The sequence below is a fragment of the Echeneis naucrates genome, chromosome 21 (genome assembly GCF_900963305.1).
Source record: "Echeneis naucrates chromosome 21, fEcheNa1.1, whole genome shotgun sequence".
NCBI classification, from domain to species: domain Eukaryota; kingdom Metazoa; phylum Chordata; class Actinopteri; order Carangiformes; family Echeneidae; genus Echeneis; species Echeneis naucrates.
Window position 1 is genome coordinate 9729361 of NC_042531.1, and position 23515 is coordinate 9752875.

Below are 23515 nucleotides of genomic sequence, written 5' to 3' on the forward strand. Positions count from 1 at the left end.
GCACTGAGAGTAATCTCACAACACAACGCCTGTGGTCCACTTCATGTGAATGAAATCTTATTCTTCTTTTCCTGCTTCTCTCACTAAGTTTAGCTGGTTCCTCCACAGCACATGCCCATGTATTCATGTGGAATGAGTCATTCATGCCTGTGGACACAACCCACTCACATCCTCACACTGCCACGTTCCCATGCAGCCTCTGTATCAATACCAGGAGCTTATATGCATTTATATTGAGTAATGATTCCAATGTATGTGTCGTGGCCTACTAAACCTCCCCCTTTCCGCGGTTTATGCCATTATTTCCTGCCGTCTCCGTCTGCATCTGCCTGTCTGTCAGCTCCCTTCTCGCTCTGGGAGGCCAACCTTTCAGCATTTCCAATGATGTGCCACGGAAATCTGTTTCCAGGGCAACCGGAGTACCAAATACTCTCCCAGAGGCTTGTCGCTGGTGCGTCCTTTGTTTACACTTTTCATATCTATGAGAGGATGTAGGTTTCTCTAAAGAGACAAGAATGGGGAACAAGCCGAGAGAAATCCTATTGCCTAAAATTACAGCCGGGAATGATGTCAGAAAATCCCGGTCAATCAGCATCCGTGTTTTTGGCTAATGTTAGTGAAAATTGTGAGGGATTTTTTTTTTACTCCAGGGTATAGATTAATATTACACCCTCCCCTCATGATCAGAATCAGTTAATGTTCTTAATTACACCAGTGGAAAGCATGAACATTTCCTAAAGCCAGTTAATCCTGATGCCTCGCTGCGCGCACTGGGAGTTCCGCGATCAAGGCGATATCGGGAGACAATCGGCTTTAATATTCAAAACAGACATCTTTCGACGTGTAACGGGGATGTTTGAACGTGTTTCTGCAAATGACCTGTCTGCTTTTATTGGATTTATTGGGAACCCGCTCACGTCCGACACTTTTAAGCCTTGCGCTTGCGCGTAACGGAGCCCGGAGCTGTCCAAGTGCTGAAATGAGAAAAGGCGTTCCTCTCCCATTCCTCAACAGAAGACGGCTCCTCCACCTGCGAATTGAGTAACAACACAGGCCAACGAGGAGCGGGGGGCTGGTCTGTCTCCACCAAGGGAACCGCTTTAGACCTGAGTCAACGTCAAAGGTTGCAGGGTATGCGTTTTGGAGTTGCACCTTCTTGACGTCTGACAACAGGACTGATGCTCCTTTTACACCTCCGCTTCGACAAATCTGTTTCTGGGAGTCGGAGTTTGAATGAAACTAAACTATGATCTGTGGCTGCGTTGAGGAATGTCTCCGGTATTTTGGTGTGACACCAGAACACGACTTGCTCAGGAGGAACGCGCCATCCCTATTTGGATTATGTGTTTAACCAACGTAAACATATGGAAGAAATAGAAAAGTGAGCACATGGGGAAACTACCGGGAATGAATCGCTCCTTCGTTAAGGTTCTGGTAGCTTTACTCACATGTTTCACGGGGACGAGCAACTTCAGGTGAGGAAACGAATTTACGAAATACACTGACTTATAAGGAATGGTTTTAAAATAATTCTAATGTAGATAATTCGTTTCTATGTCTTTAACTAAGACACAATTGCTGACTTTTTCCTTTACAGGATAAGTTGCTTCGGTTTGACGGAAGTTTTTTTCTCCATTTTCGACAATTTAAGAAATTGTTTTAAGAACCACTGGCTCCAAAAATGTTCCTAACAGCGTTTCTTGCTTGGAGCAGATCACATTGACATTTGCGCACATAATGAATTTAATCATTTTCTGTTCTCCTGTTCTCATAAATGACAGTAGGCTGTGGGGTCTCTCCAGTCGTCTTGATTTTAAAAAAGATGCCCACGACGTCGAAACTGCATTGCATTCATCTGATACGTGTGCGTGCGTTTTAACGCATTTTTTGATTCGTGTGTGTGTGTGTGTGTGTGTGTGTGTGTGTGTCAGTGTGTGTCCATAACTCCCCGGCAGCTGCAAGGCGACAGATAAGGTTTAACGCCTGGTTTTTGAGACCTGACTTCAGTCTGAACAAGTGATTTTCCTCACGCTCTGTGTGTGTGTGTGTGTGTGTGTTCCAGAGTTGTGGATGCCAAGGAGCACGACTCCAGATCATCCTCCAGCATGTCTCCATCAGACTTTCTGGACTCACTCATGGGTCGCACGTCTGGCTACGACGCGCGAATACGACCGAATTTTAAAGGTGTGTTTTATCCTCTTTTTATTTTTATTATTATTATTTATTTAATTTTTTGTCTTTTGGAAATGTTCACACACTTCACCCCACAAACTTGTCTCCCCCATCCTCCCCCCGCAAAAAATAAAATTAAATTAAATTAAATTAAAAAAAATTCCACTTTGTGTCACCATCTGCTGATGCACGTGGATTGTTTTGGTGGAGTTGGTCCATCTCACTCCAGTGTTAACTGTAAACACAGTGAACTCCAAGTGCATTACTGATCTGCAGATCCACTGACTGTTATCTGCTGAGAAGACACTGTGCTGCCATTCCTCTGATAGGAACAATCAATCACCTGAACTGACAGAGACACGATTCTCCTGCATGGAATTAAGCTGTCGTGCCATCTCTCATCATGCCAATGCACACTTGTTTTCATTTGGTGAAATTATGTGAAATGGAATCAATGGCTCCTTAATCTTCTAAATAATAATGTGAAAAGAGGGAAAACACAGTCACAGTTTCTGACTGGTACTGGGAGCAGACGGGGATGTCATTATGACAGTCCGAATGATAGATGGTGCCCCTTTGGCAGGGCTGCAGGGTACTGACTTCTTCTGCTGTTGTTGCCGTGATGCTGGATACAGACACAGCATCCGTCCCTGGAATAGAGTTAACCGAGAGGAGGCAGAGGCTGGACGGCTGGGGCTCAGACTCAGTTCAGACTGGGTCATGCCGGCTGGGACTCACCGGACAGTTTGGTGATTCCAGCATGGTTCAGGCGGCTGGACGGTACACAGCACACTGATTGATTTGAAGGATTCAGAAATACATGGCCCAGATCTATCCTTCCCATCTGGGAGTGAAAGGAAAATGGTGGCAAGATTGCTGAAATGCACTTGAGATGAGATGAGCACTATTTAGCTCTGGCTGGCAATTTCAGGGGGTGGGTAAAATGTAAGTGAGTGTTTCCAGCTAATAAAGAGAGGATAGGCACACATGGATTAAAAGACATAAGACCTGATGTTGCTGCTTAAATTCATAGTCCTTCACTGGTTAGGGAAAAATAAAGCTCCTTGTCTCTTACACAGTCTACCACCTTAGAGCTACAAACACTTTTCCATGAACCCACTGCGATGTAAACAGATGATTTCTGTTGCAAACCTGCTAGTCATACTTTGAGGGGACCGTTGAACTGTATTTCTGAGGGCTGACCTAGATTTCATTGCTGAGTTTGTTGTGAGGAGGCGCTGCTTTATTTTTCTGTTTCTGCTGTTAAATGTAGCCACCTGACGACAAACTGAGGGTAATATTAATACCAAGTGCCATGCAAAATTGATGAAGAACGCACAGGGGAAGGGCAATGGGAAGGGCGTACAACTTCACTGATCAGCTGGAGAACGAATATCTGCCGTGACTCTAGGTGGTATAACCTGGCAAGCCTCGTAAGCAAGAGTTAAGTTCAGGCCTCTCGGGAGTAAAAGTGACAACTGCTCATTAGCACATCACATCATATCTAGTTCAATATCATTGACTTCAGCAATGCAGTAAAATATTCACTTTTAGCACTAGAAGTTTGCTGCTTTTTTTTATTGACATGATTTTTGGCATAAAAAGTATTGTCAGTAATTGATTATTTGGGTAATCATTGCAGCTCTACACTACTGTGTGTGTGTATGTGTGAATTTGTCTGTGTGCATAAGTTCTCTGTTGATTTTGTAAAAACAAGATGGAGAAAAGATGTGCTCTTTTGTGCTGTTAAGCACAAAAAAAGATCACCATAAAAGAGGTCATCGCTTGAATTGAAAGCTCCAACAAACTGATGCATTATATCCCCACTGATTCTTATGTATTCAGTTTGAATATCGCTGCATTGAACTAACAGGCAGCAAAAGGAAAACATTATTCCGGACTCCAAAGACACACAGACCTTCTCCTTTTATGTGATCTTTTGATTCTGGTTTTAAAAAGCATGCAATGCCTGTGCATGTGTGTTACCGTCCACCCCCTAAGCTCCTGCAAAACATTCATAATGATAATAATGATGAAGAACTGCTTGTTGCTCTTAATGCACATTCACATAGAGCGTGTAACAACAGCTTGTAAACTGACAGACCTCGACTTTCTTGCTTAGACATCTTCACTGCTCCAAACCCAGTCCAGTTCCTGAGGATGTGGTTTAAGGCTTTTTCCTGTCATGTCATTGTCATTCCATTTCACAGGTCCCCCTGTAAACGTTACATGCAATATTTTTATCAACAGTTTCGGCTCTGTCACAGAGACAACCATGGTGAGTTCCTCTGGCATTTTGGCTGTTTTCTGCCCTGTACAATGTGTCAATGTGTTATCTATCCCTCAACCTGCAGGTCCACCAGTTAATGTTACCTGCAACATATTTATCAACAGCTTTGGTTCTATAGCTGAAACTACAATGGTGAGTTGAGCGTTGTGCTTGGACATCTTCTAAAGCCCTTATTCCTAAACCGGAGTTCACACTGAATCACATTGTTTCTTCAGCTTTTGTTTGCTTTGTTTTTTTTTTAGCCCAATTTAGAGTAAAGTTTCTTGTTTGTTTTTGGTCATCTAGCTTTTTTATTCCTATTCATAAAAAAAACTTTGTTTTTTGCCATAAAGGAGTTTATTGGCGGGTCCATGAGGCAAATCTGGCAACCCCTAATAAATGTTAATGTATGTTTTTTACACGTGTTAATCCAGTTTTAATAATCCATCGTCATAGTAGCTGTGGGTGGGGGGCTGGGCTTTTAAAATGAGCTCATCTACATCTACAAACAACAGAATAATGGCCGTATATCATGATATGTGATGGCTTATATATAATGACAACTATATATATATATATATATATATATATATATAAAACCTGTAAGGCTGTACAGGAAATCATCCTGATCGAAGGATTCATAAAGAGCGATAATAACAATTTAGATCATGAATGGAGGATGTTAATTTGCACAGGAGCTGGAGCTCATGAGATTGCCAGGGAATTACACAGCTTTAGACACGCGTGCAAATATTTGGAACCGCCAATATGCTAATGAGATGTCAAAACAACATAAGGGCTTCTCATCATCATGACATGTCAATTTACTCTGAGATGAATTTTCCTCATCAGCGCCTACGTTTTATAGATGCTCAAACAGCGATGATAACGATAGAACCGTGATAGTAAGGTCAGCTTGCAAAAAAATCCCAATTATCAAATGAATGAAATTATGACATTTTAAATTATATATCTACATGACAGTGTTGCTGTATGTATGATACATGTTTTCCCTGATGCGCCATGAATTGAAGTTTTTGTTCATTATCTATTTGATTTCATCTATTATTATTAATAATTTCTCACTATTCAACATGTGTAAGGAAGTAAATGGGACGCCATGGATGTAACAGCAAAATAAGTAGTTAAGGAAGCATTTAAATAATTGAATCAAGTCAAAGTTTTAAAGTATCAGCCCAAATATAGTTCAATTACCAAAATAAAATGTAATATTGAGATATTTTATTGTGTATGATATTTTAATGATTTAATATTACCTTTGCATTAATATGTAAACGTGGGAATACATTTAAGCAAATTACATACTGGTGAATCTCTAAATATACACCGTGCTTTTTGTTTCTTTTAAGATAATTGTGTGTTTTAAATCAAGCCTTAATCTACAAATTAAGAAAGTAATAACTATCAAAGAAATTAAGGTGATGGAAAGACATAATAAGGAATATTTCCTTCCGTAATGAAGTGAAGTAGAAATATCACATAGCGTGAAATGGAAATACTCAAGTTCAAATATATTTTAGTGCTTGAATAAATCGATTTTGTACTTTGAATTTGTATAGATGTTTTCTTATTATATTCATTTATTATTCATATTTTATGAATGCAAAATGTATTTTTGTGTCGAGTAATAATTAGGATGTGGGTTCAGAAAGGCAATTTTCCTATTCAGCTCATCAAAATGAGGGCTGCCTAATATTACACACCGATACTGATCACCGAAGCTGATGTACCATCCCCGGCATGCTTCCTCATAACCCCAATCACTGCACAACAAAATATACATAGATGTTTGTCGTTTCTGCAGGATTACAGAGTGAACATCTTCCTGAGGCAGAAGTGGAATGACCCCCGGCTGGCGTACAGCAAATACCCAGATTCCTCCCTCGACCTGGACCCGTCCATGCTGGACTCCATATGGAAGCCTGACCTCTTCTTTGCCAATGAGAAAGGAGCCAACTTCCATGATGTCACCACAGACAACAAGCTGCTGAGGATTTTTAAAGATGGGACTGTCCTCTACAGTATCAGGTGATATATTGAGCTGATATAAGGAAGAGTGTCTCAAACTACATGAGAATTAAGATCTGAACTGAAATAATGGGTTGATTAATCATCTAAAAAAATGCAACATTTTTATAAGAGTAAAAAAGAAGAGTGCAAAAACAGCAAAAATGTGCTGCTTCCAGATTTTTTTTTCTTTTTTGCTTTCTTACAGTAAGCTGAAAATATTTATTTCAGTCTTCTCCGTGGACTAATAAATTGAGATTGGTGCTAATTTTCTCCCGTCTACATGATTAACCAAAAAAGTTAATTAACGAGTGAATCAAAATAATGCAAATAATTTTTCTCTGCCACCCTAGTTTACAGCGTCTGACCCCGCAGTTCTGTAGCAGACGTAGGAGTCTGTGCTGAGTGAGAGATGAGACTACACAGAAGCAAAAGATGTGATGCATAGATCACCTCAGGACATGTTCATTTATTGCTTCTCTTACATCTCCACTCAAACATCAAAGTCTGTCAATCTAAAGCATACAGTAAATGAATTTTATCGCATTATCATCACTCCTTTGAAATGGTATAATTGACTGCACTATAGTACTTCCCCATGTGCAATGTAGATTTTTAATAAAGGAACACTGATTGCGAGAGGGCAAGTGAATCTCAGGGGCATTGTTGAGAATCCCAAGTAAGGACAGAGTCTAATAAAGCAAAAAAGAAAATGTGAATCCTTCTACATGAAGGACTTTTAAAACAGAATACTCAAAACCCAGTTTCCTTAAAACACTGCAGAAAACTCTGCAACATGCAACCAGCGTGGGTTGGATAACATTTTACATCCCCAGCACCTCAAACTCTGAGTAAAATCCTCAGTGTAAGACATGGCAATATGTTTCATTGCATTTCAATATACCTTCAATCACACATAGCATTCAATTTTCTCTGCAGTGATACAATATAGAGCAGATCAATTCTGAGTCCATTTACAGAGCAGCTCGAGGCTCAGGGGAGCTCAGGTGTGGAGGCAGAGCGGGTCAACGGGAGAGATGTTGGGGTGTTTCGCCACTCTCACCATTCATGAAAGAAATCACACAGTGAGCAGAGTGTGGCCGCCACTGCATCACAGAGACAATAAGTTGCAGTAATGAAAGTGTGATGGGAACTTGCTGAAGGGAATCCCACATGTGTCAGAGGCTATCACACATGAGAAAGAGGAACACAATACTGAGATTAGAGAAAAGTATATCAATTAAATTTTCAAGCAACGGTATTTTCAACACGCGCGGTGGTTTAATGAGCATATTTCTATCAGAATCCTAGTGCAGTCCATTCCCTGTGTCTTACAGTGGGACTTTGTCTCCCATCACAGGCTGACGCTCATTTTGTCCTGCCCGATGGACCTGAAGAACTTCCCAATGGATGTGCAAACTTGCACCATGCAGCTGGAGAGTTGTAAGGGTTCATTTTCTCTTATTTTTCTGGCTGCACTTTCAAACATTAGCATCTGCATTTACATCTCAGTTTTGATCTGTACGCTCTCTCTGCCTCAAGTCGGCTATACCATGAACGACCTGATCTTTGAGTGGCTGGAGAACGGCGCAGTGCAGGTTTCCGAGGGGCTCACCCTGCCACAGTTCATTATGAGGGAGGAGAAGGAGCTGGGATACTGTACCAAACACTATAACACTGGTCAGAGAACACACACACTTATTATCTTTCTAACATTCTTCCTAGCGTGGTGGCTAAAGTCTCTTTGCATGCTTTGCTGTTGACCAGGTAAATTCACCTGTATTGAAGTTAAATTCCACCTGGAGCGTCAGATGGGCTACTATCTGATCCAGATGTACATTCCTTCCCTCCTGATTGTCATCCTCTCCTGGGTGTCTTTTTGGATCAATATGGATGCTGCTCCTGCCAGAGTGGCGCTGGGCATCACCACTGTGCTTACCATGACCACCCAGAGCTCTGGCTCTAGAGCCTCTCTTCCAAAGGTAAGCCTCAGTTATTTGAATTTACAGCACGACTGGTAAACTCATGCTGCAGGTCCGATTCATTACAAGCACATAAGGTCCTCTACAGATCCACCCAGTGTAGAAAATACATCCAACACAAATAATATAAGAATGATCAAATAGATTAAAGGATATGTATCCGCAGCAATTCTAACTCAAGAGATTCTGGACAATCTATCTTGGCCACAAGCATCTCAGCAAGCTTTGTTAAGACCAGAGGAAGTGATCGGCCCTGTGGGCACAAAAGCAAACAGCATAATCTAGCAGCAACCATTAACCCACGCTTGCATTTCCATCCTAAGCTCCACAGTAAATTCTGCAGTAAGCCAGCTACCACTTGGAGCATTTGCAAAACAAAATCCTCATTTGGATAATAGCAGGTTAGCCAACATTATGATTGCCTTCTGTTACAGGAATATAACGCTAATTCCCTTCAAGTATTATTTACACACCAAGGAGGAGAAAGTGAAGGTGCAGCCTTGGACTTATCTACGGAGACCGGCCACACAAATGACACTGACTGAGCCGGTGAAATCTTTAAAGTTTATGGATGTTTTGACAGTCTGGACTGGGATTTCAGCCAGTAGTCCCCACAGCCAGTCCCCCCTGCACTCAGGTCTTATCGCTTCCTCTGTCAGAAGCCTTTCTAGAAGAAGTGATTTCAGTGGTGAAGAAAAATGTTGAAAGTTAGCCAAGGAGGGTTAATGCAGAAACCACATGTACCCACCACCTTCCCAACACCAAAACAGAGAACAGAGAAGTAAGGATGGCAGCTCCACACATGGGTTACTGCTTTGGACACTGTTACTACACTGTTTTTCAGATAGAAAATGGATTTTTACTTCTGTTATTGTTTAAGATCTTGTTTGCAGAACCTTTAATGATTATCTCATGTTTTTTTCATAAAGCATGTGTATAACTAACAGCAGCAGAAGATGATTCCAGCTTATCTTCAATCAGAATAATTTTCTATGCACACATTTCATGAAGGGTACTACAGACATGCAATGTGAGACCTTGATGACCAGTCTGACTCTACACATCAGTCTGCAGAAGAGCAAATGAAAGTCTAAGCCACAGCAGAGATTCTCACAAAAAAGACTTGTAAACTGATAAATATTAAAAGCAGCCTTTGAGAGCTTTGATTCAGGAAAACAATAACTCAATACGCCTTAAGTGCCCTCATAAAGCTGAGTTGTTTTCTCCACATACTAATCAGCTCTAGGAGAGGTAGATAAGAGGCCACAATGATGAGCAGTACAGACTTTAAAATTCACCCTCCTCCAGATCAAAACAAATGCAAAAGGTATCAGCCCATACGGCGGATCTCATTCGATGGAGATAGGAGCCAGGGTTTGTGGCCTTACAGTGACTGGCTGTACCAACAGTAAACACACCTTCTAGTTACAGTCAGTGAGAAGTCAAACTTACCTGGTGTGATGAGGAGCCTAAAGGGAGAAAAGTGCAGATTGTCCAGTCGATCTAACAGGAATCTAAATGAACACACAAAGTTTAAAAGAGGTCAACAAATATTTCAAGTTAAAGCACGAATTCATAATGCATTTAAGCTGTAAACTGAGGCTGCTATCTAACAAAGGAAATTTATCTTCTTCCCTAGGTCTCTTACGTGAAAGCCATTGATATCTGGATGGCTGTTTGTCTGCTGTTTGTATTTGCTGCATTGCTAGAATATGCTGGGGTTAATTTTGTCTCCAGGCAACAGAAAGAGTTCCTTCGCCTGAGGCGAAGACAAAGGAGGAATCACAAGGTAAAATTTTAAAAATCATTCAGCAGCTCTCGTTAGGTTGTCCAACTTTTAAGCCACGGTGGCAATGTTGATTGCTCGGCAGCACCAACCAGTCCAGAGTTGAATATCTTGTCATGTATTCATTGCATTGCTATTAATATTACGACTTTCTTCTGACTTGTTCTTCAGCAATGCCAACAGGAAAAATTTTTGCTTATGTCACAAACTATATAAACATCCAATCTGATGCAAATTTTAGAAGAGATATTCTCGCATCCCCCTGCAACCCAGAAACAGATAATCACTAGAAGATGAATGAATGAATGAATGAATAGTCCCAAACTTCCCAAATGGCAGATGACTTCCATCATGAGCTTTGTGTTCAGATCGATTGCTACTGGACAGATTGCTATGAAAATTGGTAAAAACATCCGTGTACCTGTCAATGTCATTCAGACCAATATCACCAATTTGCTTGAAAGATCTTTACAACTATACAGTGTCACTGTATGCTCTGGAAGTGCAGAGCAGACAATATAGATCAGAGGAAGGATTCCTCCCCCAGGATGGATGCGTGTAAATAAAACTGTTGTGGAAATCGACACGCTGGTGACTCTTTGATCATTGTATTTGAGCCAAATGCCTGCCAAAACAAAAACTCACATCAGCCTTTCATTCTAATGAGTAATCAGAGATGATTAACATTGTGATAGCTAATCATCATCACATTAGCTTTGTTACTATGAGCCTGGCAGCATCCTGATGTTATCCTGCAGCTCAAAGCACCTCTGTGGCTAACTTCATCCTCTGATCTGCTAACACGGCTGTATAACTGTATAACTAGTACAACGTGGTTATTAACTGGCCTGAAAAAAGATAAATCCCTTAAACTGTTGGAAGTGTGTCGGGTTTTTAGGGTTGTTTTTTTTTTAAATTCTGTTTTATTTTAGTGTTGCCACAAGAGCCAGCCTGTGGCCACTGGGTGGGGTGTAAGTGGTTGTCCATTAACTAAAGGGTTGGCTGTTTGATCCCTTCCTCCTGTATATGTTGAGCTGTCACTGAGCTGTAGTGACACTGGGTCAGGGTGAATAAGAAGCAAATACTGTGGGGTTTATTTGCAAGGCTGGACAAACTCCAGGAATATTAATAAGTAAAGTTTAAAGGCTGAGCTGCAGTTTTTCAAAGACTATGGTCCACATGCCTGTGTTTTTCTGTTTGTTTGTTTTGTTTTGTTTTGTTTTTTTATAGGATGAGGATATGCGTGATGGCCGCTTTAATTTTGCTGGCTACAATGTGAGCCAGTGTTTGCCAACGAAGGACGGCTCAGCTGCTAAAAACGCTGCTCCGGCTCCAAACCCCCCACCATCAGTCCCAAAAGACATGGACACCATGAGGAAGAAGTTTGTGGACAGAGCCAAGAGGATAGACACGATCTCCAGGGCCGCCTTTCCTCTGGCCTTCCTCATCTTCAACGTCTTCTACTGGATCACCTACAAGATCATCAGGCATGAGGACATACATAAAAAGTAAAGACTTGAGCCTTGACAAATAACATTTATTTTTCATTTCTCAGATTGAGAAATGCTCAGAAAGCACAGTGAGATAGGATGGGAGACTGCACATTGACAGGCACCATAGTGATAATGGCGACGTTCTTTCAGGGATAATGTATAATGTTCTTGCATCACACAGTAATGCTCATGTTCTGATAACATGAAGAACTTTGGAGGCACAGATCCTTTTTTTTTTTGTTATACTGCTGCATAATGATTCCTTAAGAATCTGGAATAATGGTATCAGCTCAAGGCTTAGTAACATGCTGGAGAAGACGGACCAAATTTTTTTTTAATCAGTTCTGTGTGAGATCTGAACAAACAAGGAACAAAAACATTCCATGGATTTGTAACTGTGAGGTAGGTTTAGTCGGACCCTCAAACACCTTTTGTGATTACAAAAAAGGGTATTAAGACTGTTTTATAGTGTGTTATTGTCAAGGTAATTTGTGTGTTTATACAAAATACAGCAGCAAACAACTAAAAAAAATTCAGGATGCATCCTTCTAATGTTAACGGCAGTGGCACGTGTCTCAGATAGGAGCGTGAACTAAACAGATGAAAATCTGGAATTGGGAATCGGATACTGCATTTTTATGAAATACCTGAGGCCTTAGATATCAAAAGATTTGGTGAGTTGAGATACAATGCTTCTCTATTTTTTCAAGCGTCTCCTCTTGTTCAGTGGTCTCTCAGAGCCGAATGCACCGTTTGACCGTTTGAGCTTTTCTACTTGTGGCCAGACCTCCAAAAGTATTTCATGTTTCCTTTTTTCTCGTAAGTGTATTATAAAATCATATACATAGACAACTGATGCCACCGAAAACCAATGTAAGTTAATTGAGATGCTTTGAAAGTCTTTAATTTCCTTCTCATTCTAAAGAAATGTATTCAGTACAATGTCATATATTTCACAGCAAGTGTATATGTAAGCCTACAAACTGTGAACATGCACTGCATTACTCAATGTTGTCATACGCCCATCTCCACATGAATTCATTTATATTCCAGGTAACTCCTCAAGGTATCTTAGGTATGCTTTTAGAGTTTGAGACTATGTTTTTGTAGATTTAGTCTGATGAAATATTTATTATATTGGAGAGGAGGTTGTGTTTCTAAAAAAGAAAAAGAAAAAAAAAAAATCTGTATTCTTCTCCAAACTCTGTGGACTATTTCCCTTCACTTGGCTTTGTTTGTTGCTGGGTGGTGACGAATGTTTGTAGAAGGATTCAGCAGTGAAGGACAAATCTGCATTACATCCATAGTACAGAGCAGCTAATGGTCCTTGCACTCCTGGTATACTGTGGTGAAGATTTACTGGCCTGTACATCAATAAAATTGACTGTGCACCATATTTGCTTTTCTTCCACGTCTCCTGTCATATGTATGGAAAAGGCTCGGCTTTGTGTAATGTTTCCGTGAATAAACTGATAAGATTAGAACATATATTGCTTCCGTCTTGTACACAAAACAAAAGAGATGGACGCATTTCAAACAACAAAAAAAATCTCTATAAATTCTCGGGGCACCAACACATGAGAATGCTTTTTGTGTTTGGTTGCAGATCAGATCAAGGAAAACGACGACCGCTGCTTTCCTCTCTATACCAAGCCCAGAAGTCAGGGTGATGACACATGCTGTGGATCAGTGGGTGGCCTGGGGTGACACAGATATGATGTGACTGTGGGTTTCCATTAATGCATGATAATGGACTTCACACTGTAGCGCAGAGATTCCATCAGCTAGTGCTTGCCCACCGGTTGAATGCAAAATATTGGCTTGGTGCTCACATACGGGAATAGAAAAATATTATAAATGTATACAACAACAACAACGACTCTTTTTACATTGTCCCCCGTTGTTACTGTATGTGAATTCACAAAAACTGACATGAATCACCCTTAAACAGAGGTAGTGACCACATCAGTTCTCAGAGGGGTGTCTTGATCTGCCATTATTCACCCAATGATGCTATTCTTTACCACAGTGTGGGCAATGCCATGCACCATCAATATTTATTTGTTTTGAAGAGAAATACATGGCCTGTGGCAGGCTTACCGACAAGGCTGCATGAATAATCCAGCTGCTCTTCTAATACTCAAAACACAGGGATTATAAACTAATCAATAATACTAATCCTCCCATGGAAATACCATCCATTTCACCAACACTGCCTTACACCTCAATCCATTATTATTGCTGTTTGAATATGCAAGGATGCGTTTATAAAATCAAATTTAGAATGGCGGCCCATGAGGGGAACATTATTTGCAGCTTATAATGGTGTTTAAGAGGGAAACAACTTTCCCTCATTCATTAAGGTTTAGGGAGGCTGCTTTGAGAGGTCTGAGAGAGGGAGGCAAGAAAGAAATGTGGGTTGCCATAGCAACTGCACAGCAATATATAGGACTAGTGTGAGAGAAAAGCAGGACATTAACGAAGTTAAGAACATTGGTGCATGATTTGCTGAAAGCGTCTCCTAAGCCTGAATATACATTATCATATACACTTTAAAAATCTTTTCTACCATAACCAGAGTGGTGTTTTCTGCAGGGTGTGTTCAGATTCTTCGGTGGCACGGTGTGTGTGTGAGACATAGAATTCCAGCCACGGACACGATGTTTGTTGATGTGTGATCGCCTGCAGACTAGTTTTGATGATCACCACTCCTTTCTTTTCAGTTCATGGTAACCTTGTGAACAAGTGCCACTGAATTCATACTGAGAACTATTTCATGCTCCGTGAGTTAAGAAACTTCATAGGCAATTTTATAAAATACAACTGCCTCTGAGAGTGGCAACTTGTGAACAGCTAAACCTCTGAACCTTCTCCATGAAAACCAAGCAACTACCTACTCATGTGCATTTAGATGTCTCACATAAAACTGTTAGTGCACTGAGATCTTGCTGTTGAATAGATTTCAGGATTTTAATTCACTGCTGAAATTGTAAAAAGTACAATTTTGCTTGTGCACTGTTTAAAAAAATTGTTGCTTTGTGATAAGTAACCTCAGCAAACAGTTGTATTTATGATTATAATTATATAACATTGGGTGAAATATCCTATAAAAAGAGTTTCTGGATTAAATCATCTAGATATGGTAAAATTCAATTTCAACGTCGCTCACTCATGAGGATTTTCTGTCTCTGAATGATTGTGCGTCACCTGCACAAAGCATTGTGTTTATTGTTTTACTGTATGTAGGCTGTGCATTGTGCATTATGTTCTAGATATAATCAATGCATTCCCACTCTGTTTAGTTGACCCACTGAGTTCCAGAGTCTGAAACAGTGGAAACATCCTGACCCCAATCAATTACAGTCAACGGCAGGCAAAGACTTGACCAGTGCCCTCATCATACAGCATCAATATAAACATTGCTTAGCAACGCCATTCATTATCATGGATCACTCAAATTGGTACTACTAAATACTAAAGCTGTGATTCAAATGGAAACAAAGGGGTCAAACAAACTCTAACACTAAATTTGAGTTTACTATAAAACAGCAATGCAGCATTATAGTATCAGTTCAGCGAGGAACATAAAATGTGGAATTTTGTCTGAAACATTTCCGTGATGTACGGTATGTAGCTGTTTTATATGATCAATATTTCGATGGCTGCTGTTAAAATATTTAGCGTGGTTGTAAATTTAAATGTCCAATCATGTGAATACATTTTCTTTTACTTCCTTTATTATGATTTCTGCCAGGAAGAGAAAAAATAATTAAACATAAAAAATAATTAAAAATAAGATTTTTTTAGGGATTTGATTTAAGTTTTGATTTAGCCAAATTATGAAACCACTAACCAGACATCATGATAAAAACTTACAAATTATTTTGATTTAATTTCCAACATTTTAAGGACAAAATCTACTTGTCACATATTTGTTTTATTTACTAAGCAGAATAAACAATTTTGAAATAATAATAGCTCCATACTATAGTATTTATAGAGTGACTGTTGACAGCTGACAGCCCCAAACCAAAAGATGCAGTGTAAGTGCTTCATGTAAGTCATATTAACAGATTGCTGTGTAGACCTTATTTTTACATGCCCCAAAAATTTTTCAAAACTGTTTAAACATTATTTGTTTACCATGTTTTCATTTCCCATTAAGGTGAGGACGCTTTGGCAGAGGGTAGAAAACCTGCAGCCAACTTCCACAGTTCACAGTTAATAGAACTTTACAGGCAATAACGGGATGACAAAATATATATTTTACTATGTGTGGCAGCTGGGGCTCTAGGGGAACACCAATACAGATGAATTTTCCTTTTCACATGTGATCTGTCTCCCCCTGGCCATTTGCTGGTGTTATTTACTGCACAAGACTCAATTCTTCTTTATAGCTATCACAGGGAGAGGTTTTAGCGTCAGGTCAAAAGCAAAACAAAAAAAAAAAAAAAAAAAAGCAGTGTTGTGTGAGTGTGTGTGACATTATAACTGCAAACAATAACTGAGCTATAAAGAGATTTATTTTTATTTCAGGACAACAAAACACATTTCTTACTTTTATGGCACTTTCTTGTCTCACAAAAGTAATGCTATAATAAAAGAACATTTTGGGAATCGCTTGTGGAAATATTGAACTTTGAAGTAATTATGTGAAACCTAAGTCCTATTTCAGTGAGTCTCGTGGAACCACTTAAGTGCAACACATCAGAGATAAAGGTTGTGAAAGATTTAGAGTGGATCTCTGTGAGTGAATACTAGAAACACACAGAGTAATTCCTGGAACAAAAAAAAGCACATCTTCATTTTCTGGTCCCTCCGGGATAAATTATGCCATTTAACCAAGTAAAACAGGTCAAGATGCTACAGCCTGTATGGATCCAACAAACACGGCGTCCTTTGACAGAAGATTTAATGTTTTCTTGGAAGATTGATATTTTAACTCAGAGCACTAAGAGCCTGTGCAGCATAAGTGAAACAGCATCCATGGGGTTTTCTTATTTACATCGATTCACAGAGAAATAACTGAACCATGAGAGGAAACACCACTAAAAGCTTCCAGTCAACTACAGCTAAAAACTTTTGCACTACTGTCATCAGTTGTCGTTATTTATAACTCAAATTTTTTCCTCACACGAGAAAGTGTGTTTTTTGAACAGCCTAAAGGGACATGAACAGAAGAAGAATTTGATGCAGTTCCACATCAGTTTCTGATTAAGGCTGTGATACCCGAGAGGTGAGCTGATGGAAACATGCTGAGGCTACGCAGCAACAGACACTTGAAAGCTATAAACCCCAAGAGGCAAACGCAGTCCAGCTCAGAACATAACCAAGCCAACAGCTGGGGTTGCACGACAAGCTGCACTGATGCAAGACCTTTTTCCCCATAAAAACTGCCTGATGAGGACACATGCTCCCCATCAGGGATGTTGGGGGGAGGGGTTCAACACTGACTAGTGGAGCAAAGTTCTCTGTATTTCTAAGAGAGCTGCCAAATCTCCCTCAAGCTGGACTTTGGATATGCTTTGGGTCATTTCACGATAGCTCCCCACATCCACCAGGGGGCTCAATCTCATTTTACTCCTCTCTGCATCCCACTGCCACGCCTCTCTACACCTCTGTAGCCACTCCACGTTACCTGGTTCAGGTGTCTCAGCATGTCCGGGGCTGCTCGTCATCTGATCCTCCTCTTTTTCACAGAGCAGTAATGACTGACACTCTCTGAGTGATTCCACCTCTTTTTCTAATGCAAAAGAGAAATGTTGAGCGGCACCCTGTCTTCCTGTACTTTTGACAGGCTGGACTGAGCAAGATACAGGGAGGTAGTCCAAGAGAGAGTCCAGGAATTGGAGCATCTGCAAGTGGCTGCAAAATAATTAATAGAGACAGAGTGTACATGTAAGTACATAATACATCTTGTATTGAATAAGATCAAAAATGTTTCATAATTTCTGCAAGTTATAATCTGATTGAATGTACACTCCTTTTTCTGAGAGTTTCTTTCCAGGATTTATAATTATTGGAAAGTGCTAGCTTCGATCAATAATTTTGATATTTATTAAATTAAATTAAGACTTACTTAATTACTCATACATATACTCTGGAATTTTTAAGCACTGATAGACACGGTGGATTTTGGCAGTTGGCACTAGATTTTAAGAGAAACCATCTTTAGTTTGCTTCTCACTTTAATCTGCAGATAAAAATGAAGTCAATCCCTTTACTCTGCGACCAGCATAAGCAACAACAGCTACACCTCTGAGGACAGTAATACAGCCATCCCACTGGCATCCGTTAATAAAAAATGATTTACCTGCAGTGAACAGACAGCTCCCCCTGAAAAGGGGTTATCTGATGCCAGCGCAGCAGCATAAGGACAGATGGTCCTGAAGATTTTAAGACCAGATACTGAGGGCTCGCTTCCAACCTCTTGCAGCCCACTCTTTTTTGAATCCAGCCATCAATGTCACCTAAGCTGTGGTCAGTAGAGTCTATGCGAAAGGCCCAACAATCCATCAGTGCCAACAAGCTCAGGAAGTCCTCTTTAGCCTCATCTGAGCACAGAGAGAAGGCAATGATAAGCAGACTTGTGTTAAATTTAAAAATGCAAGTCATAGGCCTTTGTGATTTTACCTGTTCTGAGTTCAGGGTTTTTCAGTAATTGGATTTGGAAATCATTGCTGAGGTCGAAAGCAACTTGACCACACTGCAGGACAAGCACTGTTGAATTGCTCATGAGGGGAAAAGCATCTTGTCTCGGGGCGTAATGGAGCATGACATGGCACTTGACACAGCCAGAGTTCAACAGAGGAGTCAGCTTCATCACAGCAGTCACAGCTAGTTTGCATGTGTTGAGATCATTGGGTCTGCCGGCATTGTGGTGCTTGCTTCTTTTGGCTGCAGGCTCTGGGAACAAGGAGTTAGAGGGAGAGGAGGGCAGCGACGAAGGGCAGGGTGTGGGGAGCCACTGCACTTGGCTCTGGGTCTGGATGACTTCAGGCGTTGAGCTCTGGCTCATCTCTGTCACGATAGATAAGCTCACGTTGGCCATTGGTCTGCAATAAAAAAAAATACTACACTATCAGCTATCACATTGACAGTAGGCAAGACACACAACTACAGACAATGTGTTTCAATCAATACAATGTTTATAAATATAATTTTAAAAGTGATTACCAACACTGATATCTCCTGGTGGTGAAATGACACCACCAGTGTACCTATCAAAAAAGCAACATACAGAATTCAGAAGGTATCCAGACCCCATCCTATTTTTATAGTCATGCAATTAGGAATTTATTCACAGGACAAAATTAAATATTTGAATACTGTAGTCTGGACTTCGCCAATTACTTTTGGCCATTACAATCCACTTTCTTCTTGGCGCTAACGTAATAGCTTCACACATCTTGATTTGGGGGTTTTCTGCTGCTTTTCTCTACAGATGCTTTCTGGCTCTGTCAGGCTGAATGGGCACTGACATTTTCATGACTTACCAGATGTGTGTGATTGGGTAAATGTAGAAGATATCTAGCATGGCCTCTCATGCATGTTCATACTGTTGTCCCTCTTGGCTGCATGCTTCAGGTCAATGTCTAGTTAAAAGGTAAGCCAATGGGCAGGCAACGAAAAGTGCCTGGTTTCCTCAACAGTTCAATCTCTGTTTCGTTTGATCAGAATTGAATGATCCTCAGTGCCTAAGAAATATTTAGCTAACTCTTGAAAATTAGTTTCACATTTCTGAAACTCAGCCAGAGTGCCCATTAGATTGTTGCTCATCTTGCCGAGCAGTGTCCTCCTCCCAGCCAGCTCTAGGAAGGTTCTCTGGAACCTTCGTTGCTGCAGGAATTTAGAGCTGTGCCTCAACACCATACTTTCTGTGGGCCCCGCAGGCAGTTGTTTCTTCCTCTTGTCTTTTATTTTGCTTTTATATGTATTGTCAGTTGTGAGACCTTAATATAGACATAGGTGTCTTTCCAAATCACGTCCAGACAGCTGAATTTACCACAGGTGGGCTCCAATGAAGGTGAAGAAACATCTCAAGGATACTGAACTAAATTTAAACTGTCATAACAAAGTGTTTGAAGACTTGTGACTATGTGATATTTCAGTTTTCTTGTTTTGAAAGAAAGTCTAACATTCTGCTTTAATTTTTTTCAGTACAGTATACTGAGTGTGTTTTTTATAGACTTTTACACATAGGGCTGCACTATAACAAAATTGGCAAAAAGTGATGGCATCTGAATACTTTCTGAATGCACAGGACAGACTCTTGAGGCAGTTATGCCAGAAGTACTTTTCTTCCAAATGGTCTCAAATGAAAAACAGGAACAGGTGGAATGAGGAATCTGATAGTGTCTCATTCCTACTAAGGGAGCCTGGAGATTTATTAAAAACTTGTTGCTATGGTGACCACCTAGCCATCTTGCAGCTGGCTTGTGAAATTCATACTATGTTCAGGGGCAACCTAAAGGTTAAAAAAAAAAAAAATGACCGACTAACATACTTATGCTAGTCACAATGCTTTTCCTTAAGAGAGATTTGGGTTTCTATAAAATTATGCATTGCTGGTTGAACAGATGTGATTTACTAAACATGAGCTGGCACCACAATTTTTTAGTTTTGGCAAATCTAATCAAGCAGCAATGACTTGGTCTGACAGCTGGTCAGTAGTATCTCGCAGTTGACTAATACCACGCATGGGCCAACATATCAATATCACCTGTATCTTTACCATACACGGATGAACTCATTATGTGGACTATTTTACAGGATTGACTAAGTGTTTGGATAATATTAGGATCAATTGGAGATTTTGAAATGATGATAGTGCAAGCCATAAAGCTCGAATATTTTTGACAAAGAAAAATCCATACAATTCCCTTCAATAAAAAAAAAAAAAAAGGAAATAATGTTTACACAGATCTGTCAGTCGTCAGTATCACTCCCACAACCATTCGGTCCTCAACAATGCGATGCCACATCTTGTCAACTTGAGGTTTGGAAGACACTGCTGGCATGTCTTGCGTCTTGTCATCCAAGGCCTCTTCTTTTGACTCATCAGAGTCCCACAGAGAAATAAGGCCTTCCTGGACAGAAAGTGCAAAGACTATAATCAGCAATGACAAGTGTGTGACAGTACTGACAGCAGTAGCAGTTTCCATCAGACGCTTCAATTTGAAACAACATTGTATTAGGTACAAATGCAGCGGACGTTTAAAATGATATTTGAAAACACAGGGTTTGAGTGATAATTTCTGTCAAAATATGGTAGAACCATCTTGAGAATTTGCTTTTCATGGGAGTTGTTTTGGCAGTATACAACATTTGCTGTGGGTATGTTATATCGGTAATGTCAGCACTTAGGTCATCATTTCACAGCAAGGCTGATAACTAGGTCAGAAAGAACAACGCAAATGTAAGCATTTAAATGATGAAATGATATAATGAGCAACAAAGAAGGCAGGGAAACATGTTTGGTATTCATTTTCATTGTCCACATTTGGCAGTGCTTACTCTATGCCTACAGCATTGTTACCTAGACTTCATGTGATGTGCCATTTTAAATCTAACTTTTAAACTTGAGTGATGAGCACCAGAGAAAAACCCAACCAGGTGAGTGGAGAGTGCAATTAACAGAAATAAGATCTAATGATCATATGTTGTATTTGTTTGATTCCCATTAGTAAGATCAATCTGCCCTTAAAAAAACTGCTGTACCACAGAAATGCAATATATCAAACACTTGTATCAACAGTACCTGTTCAGGCTGTGTGAGAACAGGATCTTTTCCTGAAACCACATCAGTGAGGGCTTGGACCGCCTGCCGCACAACTCTGTCCTTCACTCTCACTTCTCTTTGAAGCTCCTGAACCACGGCCAGTCCACTCTAAATGACATGTTTTATAGACAAAGCATGTAAAAGGTTGTTATCTCATAAAAAATATCATCCGCATTGATACAAATATACAAAGTTTGTGTTAACCTTTACAGGAATAGTGGTACTATTCCAGTGGACAAAAGTTCACCTTTAGTCTGGACTCCAAGGCTTTTAGAGTGAGAAGATAGTTTTCTGGCATGGGAGACTCCTTTGGTGCACCAGTGTCCTGTCCATACTGAAAACAGTCATTTTGAAATTTGTTACATAAGGTAAGCAAGAGTGCATTATTGCATATTCAGCTCATTTACTTACAGAATATGAAGTGCCACAGAGGTCAGTGATGAGGAAATTTTCCAGAGGCTGCCCTGCTACACATTCACTCTTAAAAAGCAACAGCAGCTGGTCTGTTCCGGATCCCAGGAAGTCGTCCACATGGACAGAGCTGACGCCTGACCACTGGGAGGCCATCTGGAGAAAACAGTAGGTTTGCTGATAAATGCCCCAACCAGAGGGAGAAAAACTTTCTAGAAAAGGCAAACACATCATGGATACCGAAACAAATGTTTAACATACCTGAAATGTCTCCTTCCTCACAGCACAAACATGCCCCTCTTGAAAGAGTATGACAAACAGGCATCCATTCCTTCCAGTGTTGGCCATTTCAATATCTTCAGGACACCTGAAGGGAAGCTGACACGTGTCTTTTACGATTCCATCCTTGAAATAAACAAGTTGCTGGTTAGAAGTCGCAGCAACCACAGCAGATTTCAGCATGCCATCCACTCTTTCAGCTGAGAGGACAAGGATGCACCGTGCGATGCAAACGTAGGGGTGCGGTAAAATCATGGCACTGTCAAATGCATGACCACTGTCAACAAAAAATCCACTGGTTTGGCCTTTGGACTGACTGGCTTCATTTTGCAGTCCCAGAATAAATACCTGTTCCTTGTCAATGGGAAGTTCTCCAAAAACAACGTGGGACAGCTGGATGGGAATCTGTCTCACCTCTCCTGTCTGTGCAGATGTGTAGAAGACATTACCAGCATTAGTCCACAACACCGTTGGACCCTGCAGGATTGACACATCCCCCCTCATCTGATAAGTCAGTTTAAACTCAATGCACGACTCCAGTCTGTTGGAGCAGCTCAGCGTGAGGAGACGATACACGAAGATCTCTCTTTTCTCACTCTTCCTTGTCACCAAAACGCACGGCGTGACGACTCTTTTCCGAGCATCTCTGACACATTCACATTTCACGATGCTCACATGAGTTGATGTTTTCCTGCCGATGACAGCTGCTCCATGTGATGCCTTCAGAAACCTGTTGTCCCCGCGTTCAAATGCAAAGCGGCCGAATATTAACTCGTCTCTTTCGCCGTCATCAGCGCTAAAAGCGCGGCGACAGTCGAATAAGATTATCTTCCCCCACAGGGAGAGCCGATGGGGATTTCGATACAGACCTTCCGAAAGCAATGTTTCCGTCATAGCACCCGAGAAACACCGCTTATCAACGAGGACTAAAGGTAACGGTGGTGAATTGGCGCTGTTACTTTCATGGCATGAGTCTCATCACTGTGTACAAATTGACCCCTCGTTGTTAAACTTACTTGCAAATGATAAAAGTAGTGAAACGCCACGTTTCATTACTGCGACTGTTTGTAAACTCTGATCAGCGCGCCAACCGGTATTCAACACTTCCGGAGAGGTGCATTGTGGGTGAGCGTTAGTAAACAAATGTGAGATGACAGTTAAAATTAAATACTCAGCTTCCCTGTTCTAAATTTAATCGAATTATGCATGGAGGTGATTCGATAAGCGTTTTTGTTTACCGTAGTCATGGACTTTAGCGCCACATAGTTTGTTGTTTGAGATAAACCCACAACGGAGAGGTGTGGCCACAACTGG

At 40.6% G+C, this 23515-nt stretch overlaps 2 protein-coding genes across 3 annotated transcripts; one reads left to right on the forward strand and one right to left on the reverse strand.

Moving 5' to 3' along the window:
• The first annotated feature begins 1389 nt into the window (after positions 1–1389).
• On the forward strand, positions 1390–11749 carry glra2 (glycine receptor, alpha 2). Its single transcript, XM_029530728.1, has 9 exons — positions 1390–1475; positions 2063–2184; positions 4527–4594; positions 6267–6490; positions 7830–7912; positions 8012–8149; positions 8237–8451; positions 10091–10240; positions 11468–11749. Exons 1-9 carry the CDS (start codon positions 1390–1392, stop codon positions 11747–11749), a joined length of 1368 nt encoding a protein of 455 aa, XP_029386588.1.
• On the reverse strand, positions 9918–23281 carry fancb (FA complementation group B). Of its 2 annotated transcripts, XM_029529965.1 has the most exons (9): positions 22184–23281; positions 21923–22078; positions 21759–21845; positions 21491–21619; positions 20650–20819; positions 18364–18785; positions 18044–18284; positions 17369–17595; positions 9918–9965 (listed from the first exon to the last, which is right to left on the reverse strand). In XM_029529965.1, exons 1-9 carry the CDS (start codon positions 23093–23095, stop codon positions 9955–9957), a joined length of 2355 nt encoding a protein of 784 aa, XP_029385825.1. In that variant the 5' UTR covers positions 23096–23281; the 3' UTR covers positions 9918–9954. The 2 variants fall into 2 exon arrangements, with proteins under 2 accessions (XP_029385825.1, XP_029385824.1); XM_029529964.1 differs by lacking the exon at positions 9918–9965 and having other exon boundaries at positions 16256–17595.
• Positions 23282–23515: the final 234 nt, after the last annotated feature.

Coding starts and splice junctions, on each gene's coding strand:
- glra2 (XM_029530728.1), top strand. CDS start 1,390: ATGGGGAAACTACCGGGAATGAATCGCTCCTTCGTTAAGGTTCTGGTA. Junction 7,913..8,011: donor CACCATGCAGCTGGAGAGTT/GTAAGGGTTCAT, acceptor CTCTGCCTCAAG/TCGGCTATACCATGAACGAC. Junction 10,241..11,467: donor GACAAAGGAGGAATCACAAG/GTAAAATTTTAA, acceptor GTTTTTTTATAG/GATGAGGATATGCGTGATGG.
- fancb (XM_029529964.1), bottom strand. CDS start 23,095: ATGACGGAAACATTGCTTTCGGAAGGTCTGTATCGAAATCCCCATCGG. Junction 18,786..20,649: donor CTGACGACTGACAGATCTGT/GTAAACATTATT, acceptor TTTTTATTGCAG/ACCAATGGCCAACGTGAGCT. Junction 18,285..18,363: donor AAACCCTGAACTCAGAACAG/GTAAAATCACAA, acceptor CTCTGTGCTCAG/ATGAGGCTAAAGAGGACTTC.